The sequence below is a fragment of the Neophocaena asiaeorientalis genome, unplaced genomic scaffold (assembly GCF_003031525.2).
Source record: "Neophocaena asiaeorientalis asiaeorientalis breed wild unplaced genomic scaffold, Neophocaena_asiaeorientalis_V1.1 scaffold45, whole genome shotgun sequence".
Classification (NCBI taxonomy): domain Eukaryota; kingdom Metazoa; phylum Chordata; class Mammalia; order Artiodactyla; family Phocoenidae; genus Neophocaena; species Neophocaena asiaeorientalis.
In genome coordinates, this window is record NW_020174642.1 from 12,363,422 (window position 1) to 12,371,253 (window position 7,832).

General features: G+C 49.2%; 1 protein-coding gene across 1 annotated transcript in view; it reads left to right on the forward strand.

Annotated features, from left to right (window-relative positions):
* Positions 1–7,832, forward strand: part of ADARB1 (adenosine deaminase RNA specific B1) — a 69,616-nt gene that overhangs the window by 44,703 nt on the left and 17,081 nt on the right. Inside the window, exon 9 of the mRNA XM_024758432.1 lies at positions 1,181–1,362. Within this exon, the coding sequence (XP_024614200.1) occupies positions 1,181–1,362 (182 nt within the window). The remainder of the gene's footprint in view (positions 1–1,180; positions 1,363–7,832) is intronic.

Here is a 7,832-nt window from a genome sequence, read left to right on the forward strand (position 1 = left end):
CGTGTTTGCTGGGCTCCCCGTGGGAGGGGGCGGCGACCCGGGTCCAGCAGAGGCCGTGGCGGCGGCCCCTGATCCGTTCCGAGAGGAGGTCCCGCAAGTTTGCTGGCCGTGGGCCGGTGACAGGGGTTTGGCCTGAGCCACGGAGCACGGGCTGGGCCGCCCCGGAGTCTGGGCCGCCCGCCCTGCTTACTGGCGCCGCGGTGCCGCTGGAGAGAGTGGAGCCGGGCAGGGCCGGGCCTCGCCTTCACGCCCCCAGTCGTCGCAGGGTCTGCCGGCCCCCAGGCCCCGGCCCTGTCCCCGCGTACTGCTGACACGTGCTGTGCGGGGGCGGCTCCCCTGCGGCCTCCTAGCCGCGGTCTGGGGTGCGGACCCGGTGGGGCCTGTGCTGGGCTCCCCGCCTGCGCTGGAAGAGCCCCCGCTGCCCCTCCCCCAGGACCGGCCGGCCTCCCCACCGCTTGGCCGCGTCCCCGCCGGGGCGCTCCCTGAAGTCGGCACCACCTTCTTCCTCGGGGCCTCTGCCTTCCCTCAGGTTGATTCCCCTCAGCTTTTAATTCTTGGTTCACACGTTGGCCTCGTTGCCGCTTGCGCCCGTAGGACGGCCCGCTGGCTCCAGGGGCGCGTGGGCGTGGGCTCCCAAGGCCCGGAGAGCGGCCCCGCTGCCGTGTGTAGGGATCGGGCAGCGGCGTGTCTGGTGGCGTCGAGCGCGAAGCCCTGGAGGGTCGGTGGTGTGACGGGGTGGGGGCCCCTCACACACGCCAGCCAAACGCAGGGTCAGGGCGGTCGGCCCCGCTGCCGGGGAGCAGGAAGGAATCCGTTCCCGGTCTCCGGGGGCTCCTCTACAGCTACCTCCGTGTTTATTAGAAGTAATAAAATAAAGATTTATTTTTCCTTTTGATTTTTCTCACCGGAAACGTGGCTCGTTGCTACCTTTTCCGAGCTAAATCATCTTCAGTAAATGTGTCATCGTGGGAAACATAAAGGCAAAGATCGTGCCTGCAGAAGAGAATTTCTAAGCAGGTTTTTTAAAATTTCAAACTGCGAAGTGGGCTATTTTTAACCGCTGCCCTCTTGCAGTTGGCTGACGCTGGCACAGGGTGAGCGGTGCCGCGTAAGCACACCGCCGTGGAGGGCGCGGGCCGTGGGGGGGGCCGCACTGAGGAGCCTGTCCCTCTGCCTTCAGGTGGAACGTGGTGGGCATCCAGGGGTCCCTGCTCAGCGTCTTTGTGGAGCCGATCTACTTCTCCAGCGTCATCCTGGGCAGCCTCTACCACGGGGACCACCTCTCCAGGGCCATGTACCAGCGCATCTCCAACATAGAGGACCTGCCCGCCCTGTACACCCTCAACAAGCCTCTGCTCAGCGGCAAGTATCTCCGGGGCGGCCTCCTTCCTCTGTCCCACGCACCTGATTTTGCAGCCTCTGAGTCTTAGGAGGGAAGCACCAGAGGGAGGCTGCCCTGAGGCTATGGGGGAGCCCGGGCCAGAGCGGAAGGCGATGGGTCATTTGAGTGAGTCCCTCGAGGTTACTCTCTCTAGCTGATTGAAAACCTTGCCGTTTATGGGGAAACTAGAGCCCAGGCTCGGCACCTGTGTGCTTTTCTTTCACCCGTACTGGTGTGTTCAAGTCCTGTGTCAGTAGCAGAGGCTCACAGATGTCGTGAGGATCCCGCAGGCAGCGGCCGCCCGAGATGAAGCTGGGCCGGGCCCCGCGGGTTACGTCAACACAGTGATGAGCCCTGCAGGCGGCCTGCTCGCAGAGGTTGGCGATGGGGTGTGTGTGCCCGTGACGAGCAGTGGTGTCTCAGTGGGGACTTGCCCCTACCCAGCGTGCCCTGTGCTACCAGTTGTTTGTTGTTTCTCTTTTAGAATGTCAGTGGCTAACAGTAAAGTGAACAAGAGCTTTTGAATTCAAGGGTCCTAACTGCTCAGGTCACCTTTATTTAAAAGGACACAGTTAAGGTATTTTTATCCTTTTGGAAATATCGCTTTACCTACTTTTTTAAGCTAGAACTAAAACCGTAACCCTGAACTAGAATGCCTCTTGGTGTGCGTGTGTTTTGCCGTGGTCTGTGGTCTTGCTACTAGCCCATCTCTAACTAAGCAAAGCAACGTGGAACTTTATTTGAAAGCGTATCTCTTAGAGCACATGAATTACACAGGGACGAGAAAAACAAACGTTGTTTTGGATCAAATTTTACAGCTAACTTTAACCGTTGTCTTTTAAGAAAAAAAAAACAGACTGATAGAATTTGGTGGTTGAAATTGTAGCATCCACACCCATTGAACTTCCACTGGTAGATATGACGTAAGTGTGCTTTGGTGTGTGTTGGTGTGTAAACTTCTCACGAGTCAGAAAATAATTTTCCCTGCTTAGTCTGTGTTCTACATTTGAGGAGAGAGTGCTTTGTTTCATTACAGCCGTCAATCGTCTCTTACGTTCATAGCCACCGAAAACATCGTGTGTGAAACACGCGGCATGCGGGAGGCGCTCAGCAGTCGTAGCTGACTAGTGCCCTGTTGCGTGGTGCTTACTAAGCGGTGTTGCTCCACCACTGCGACCTAAAAAGACAGGACCATTAGCTAAAGGACTATTCCAAGGTGTTGAAAGGATAGCTCACCTGTGAAAGTCAAATGTGTTTTACCACATCATAGGTATATGAAGTGCATCTGTATCTGTGAAAACGTGGAAAAATAGTGTTTCAGTTGGCGCTGCACCACATATATTTGTTAAAAACGTGAAATTATAAATAAGGAAAGAATCTGCTCTTCCTTCTTCCTCCCCGGTATCATCTCTGACCCCAAAGCCTGGGGCCCACAGGTACCACTGCGGGTGTCGTCACAGACGAAAGGATTCAAACAGCAGAAGTCTGGAGGTGGGGGTGTGTGTGTCAGTGTCTTAAGGTCTTGGGAGGTCACACTCCTTTGAAATGGGCCCCACAGCAAAGCCCTCAAAACTTTCTCACAGTGGATCCCACAGTTAATAAGTGCCCAGGACGGGAGCACCCAGCACATGTGGGCTGTCCCATTCTGGTCCTCTGGCTGTGCACACGTGGTGCGCATCTGTGTGTTTAACAGTTCGCGTCGTGTTTGTCGTTCCTCTTTCACTTCACGGTTTATCGCAGATCATTCCCACGTTGAAAAGAGAACGATATGTGACAGCAGCGAGAGAACCACAGTGTTGGAAGGGAGCAAGGAAAACGGACCTGAACGCCGTGCAGAGAGAGGCTGACGTAACTAAACAAGGTTTCCTGGAAACCAGAGCAACTCTAGGTGGACTTATTTAAAGACTTAGCAGTGAGCTGTTCTTGAAGATGCTGTCGAGGTTAAAATGAGAATTTTATTTTAATTTCAGCATAAACAGCATGCGTTTACTTTCGGAAAGAATTTCCTGGTCGTGAGCCTTTGCCTTGGACGCTCACGTGATGCTCTTCCCCGGCCTCCTGAGCTCTCTCGTTTATCCTTTTCAGATTAGTTTCAAATCCAGCACCTGCATGTTTCAGAACAGTTCTGCCTTCTCCACTGGACCCCTGAGTCTGAGCTTCTCGACTGGCCCAGTTTGCTGTCCATGTGCACTGGGAGAACTCAAGAAGAAAGACCAAGGTGCTGGACTGGCCCAGTGCCCCAGCTCCAGGGGCCGTGGTCACAGCCAGGCTGCCCGGGGTCACGGGGTGAGACCCCCCCCCCCAGTGCTGGTTTTACTGCCAGCGATGTCACAAAACAGGAGCACCCAGAGGAAGAGGCCAAGACGGGGAAGCAAGTGTGTGAGCTCACCTCCCCATGAGCTCCACAAAGATACCTCCACACGGAGCACTCCTCACTGAACACTAGCTGCAAACTGACAGGAGGATGGCTGTACAACCAAGGCTGCAAGAAGGAGACACATGTAATTGGGTGGGACGGGAAGCAGAGCGGCGGGTCGCGACCTGTGCCCCCGAGAGGAGACTCAGAGGAAAAGGGAGATCGCAGGGCTGACACCAGCCCTGGGGAGTGAGTCGTGAGAGCCACAGACAGGGCATCCTAGTCCTGGGGTCCTGCATGTAGGAGACAAGCCTTTTGTTCCTCGGAGAGCCGCTGGGACAGATGGAAGGGCTGGAGAAGCCTGGACTCCCCGCTGTTAAGGAGCACGGGTGCTGGCTGACCCCATGTAGGGAGGGGAGAGGTCTGCCTTAGTGATGCTTCTGTTCTGCTCTCCCCAGCCTGAGTGGAGCGACCACCCTGGCCCTGCCCACCCCACCCCACACCTCGGCACTGGACCTAGGGCAGCCAGGACCTGGGAAAAGACTTGATTTGAGGATGCAGAGGTGATCCAGAGGCCTGGGGTGTGGTCTGGGTGGGGTGATGTCAGCCACTGTTGGTGCTTACTCAGGTGGCCACCTGAATTCCCATGACCGCCTCGGCACATGTCCCAGCCCAAGCTGAGTGAACACCCCGACCCTGCCTACTCCACTCCACAGCACAGCACTGAGCAGAGCTGCAGACGCCTACACAGGCAGCGCATCAGACCTCTGTAAGCACACAAGCCCCTTTGGCTTCAGCACTCCCCTCCCTTGGGGCAAAGTACTCAGTGCAGGAGATGGAAAAACACACACTTCAAGGGCACAGAGCCAACTCGAGCCCAACCCTCAGGGCTTCCGCTCCAGCAGCTTGGTTGCTGACCTCACCCCTGACAGGGTGGCGATGGCCACTGAGCAGAGAGGAAGTCCTACCTCATACCCTGCCCCGCACATGCTCTAGCCCCTCCATCTCCAGCTACATCCCCTCCCAAGGTGACAGTGGCCAGCATACCCTGAGGAAAGATGTGACTGGTGTCCACATCAAATCCAGCCCTCACAGCAAAGACACTGGGCAAACAGTCTGCATAGTGATGCCCCCACGTGGGATCATCCCTTGAGGACCACCATAGGTAACTGCTTCAGGTAAATGCATAGAGACAGGGAAAGTTAAATAAAATGAAAAGGCAGAGGAACTACTCTCCATTGGAAAAAAGAGAAAACTCCAGAAAAAATAATGTAACAGAAATAAGCAATTTACCAAAGAATTCAAAACATTGGTAACAAAATTCCTGAGTTAGGGAAGAGGATTGCTCTAAACACAGATCTTCTTAATAAGGAACTAGAAAATATAACAAAGACCCAGTCAAAAATAGATAATTCAATATCTGGGATTAAACAGCATTCTAGAGGCCACAAGTAATAGACTAAATGCCACAGAAGAACACATAAGTGATCTGGAAGATAGAATAATGGAAATCACCCAATCAGAACAGTAGACAGAAAGACAAATGAAAACAAAACAAAACTAAAAAACGAGGAACATACGAGATCTCTGGGATAACATCAAACATGCCAGCACTCGCATTTTAGGGTTTCTAGAAGGAGGAGAGCGAGAGAAGGGTATTGAAATTATGGCTGAAACTTCCTAAACCTAAGGAAGGAAACAGATATCCAGGTACAGGAAGTACAGAGGGTCCCAAACAAAATGAACCCAATCAGACCCACACCAAGATATATAATTAAAATGGCAAAAGTTCAAGATAATGAATTCTAAAGGCAGCAAGAGAAAAACAAGGAGTCAGTTACATGGGAACCCTGATAGGTCTGTCAGCTGATTTCTCTGCAGAAACTTTGCAGGCCAGAAGGGAGGGGCATGATATATTCAAAGTGCTGAAACCTGGGATACTCTAACCAAAAAGGTTATTATTTAAAATAGAAGAAGAGATAAAGGATTTCTTAGACAAGCCAAAACTAAAAGAATTTGACAATACTAAACTTACCCTAAAAGAAATGTTGAAGGGTCTTCTCTAAATGGAAAAGAAGTAAGAATATGTAGGAAAGAGAAGATCCCAATAGGAAAGGCAAATATATAGTAAGGATTGAAGATCACTTAAATAATCCAGTATGTAATTAAAAGACAAATGTAAAAGCAGCTGTGACTACAATATACAGTAAAGGGATAAACATGAAGATGTAAAATATATCAAAAATACAAAATGTGGGGGAGGAGAGTAAAAAATGTAGCTCTTTTAGAATGCATTTGAACTTAAGTGACTCAGTTTAAATCAAGTAGTTATGATCATGGGTCAACCTATAGGAACCCCAAGGTAACCACAAATCTAAAACCTACAATAGGTACACAAAAACCAAAAAGAAGGGAACCCAAGCATACTACTAAAGAAAATCATCAAACCACACAAGGGAAATGAAAAGAAGAAATGAACAGAGAAGAACTACAAAAACAACTGGAAAACAAGTAATAAGATGGCAATAAGTACATACCTATCAATATTTATAGTTTAAATGTCAGTGGACTGAATGCTCTGATCAAAGGACATAGGGTGGCTGATTGGATACTAAATGAGACCCTTCAATATGCTGCCAAGAAGAGACTCACTTCAGGGTAAAAGACACACACGGACTGAAAGTGAGGAGATGGAAAAAGATATTCCATGCAAACAGAAACGACAAGAAAGAGGAGATAGCAATACTCATATCAGACAAAACAGACTAGAACAAAGGTTATAACAAAGACAAAGCAGGGCATTATGTAGTGATAAAGGGAATCAATACAAGAAAAGGATATACTGTTCCTTAACATATACACACCCAATACAGGAGCACCTAAATGTATAAAGGAAATACTAACAGACATAAAGGGACAAATTGACAATAAAACAATAACAGTAGGGGGCTTTAACACTCCCCTCACATCAATGGACAGATCAGACAGAAATCAGTAAGGCAGCAGTAGTCTTAAATGACACAATAGACCAGACTTGGTCTTGGACTTGATTGGTATCTATAGGACACTACATCCAAAACCAGCAGACTACACATTCTTCTCAAGTGCACATAGAATGTTCTCCAGGATAGATTACATACTAGGTCACAAGAAAAGCCTTAACAAATTTAAGAGGATAGAAATTATACCAAGAGTTGTTTCTGACCACAATGTTGTTTCTGAAATCAACTGTTGAAAGAAAAACAGGAAAAGAAGAAACACGTGGAGACTAAACAACATGCTACTAAAAAATAGTGGGTCAATGAGGAAATCAGAAAATACTTCAAGACAGATGAAAATGGAAACACAACTTCCAAAAACCTATGGAATGCAGCAGAAGTGATTCGAGAGGGAAGTTCATGGCAATACAGGCCTTCCTCAGGTAACAAGAAAAATTTCAAGTAAACAACCTAGGCTACCATCTAAAAAAATTACAAAAAGAAGAACAAACAAAACCCAAAGTCAGCCGAAGAAAGGGAATAATAAAGATCAGAGAAGAAATAAATAAAAAAGATTTTTAAAAAATTGAAAAGATAAATGAAACCAAGAGCTGGGTTTTTTGTACAGATAAACAAAATTGATAAACCTTTAGCCAGGCTTATCAAGAATAAAAAGAGAGGATCCAAATAAATTAAGAAATGAAAGAGGAGAAATACCAACCGATACCACAGAAATACAAAAAAAAATCATAAGAGAGTACTATGAATAGTTATATGCCAACAAATTGGACAATCTAGTGAGAAATGGACAGATTTCTAGAAACATACAGCCTGGCAAGACGGAGTCAAGAAGAAACAGATAATTTGAGCAGAGCAATCACTAGAAGTGAAATTGAATTTGTAATTAAAAAAAAAAAAAAGGCTTCCCTGGTGGCGCAGTGGTTGAGAGTCTGCCTGCCGATGCAGGGGACACGGGTTCGTGCCCCGGTCTGGGAAGATCCCACATGCCGCGGAGCGGCTGGGCCCATGAGCCATGGCCGCTGAGCCTGCACGTCCGGAGCCTGTGCTCCGCAATGGGACAGGCCACAACAGTGAGAGGCCCGTGTACCACCAAAAA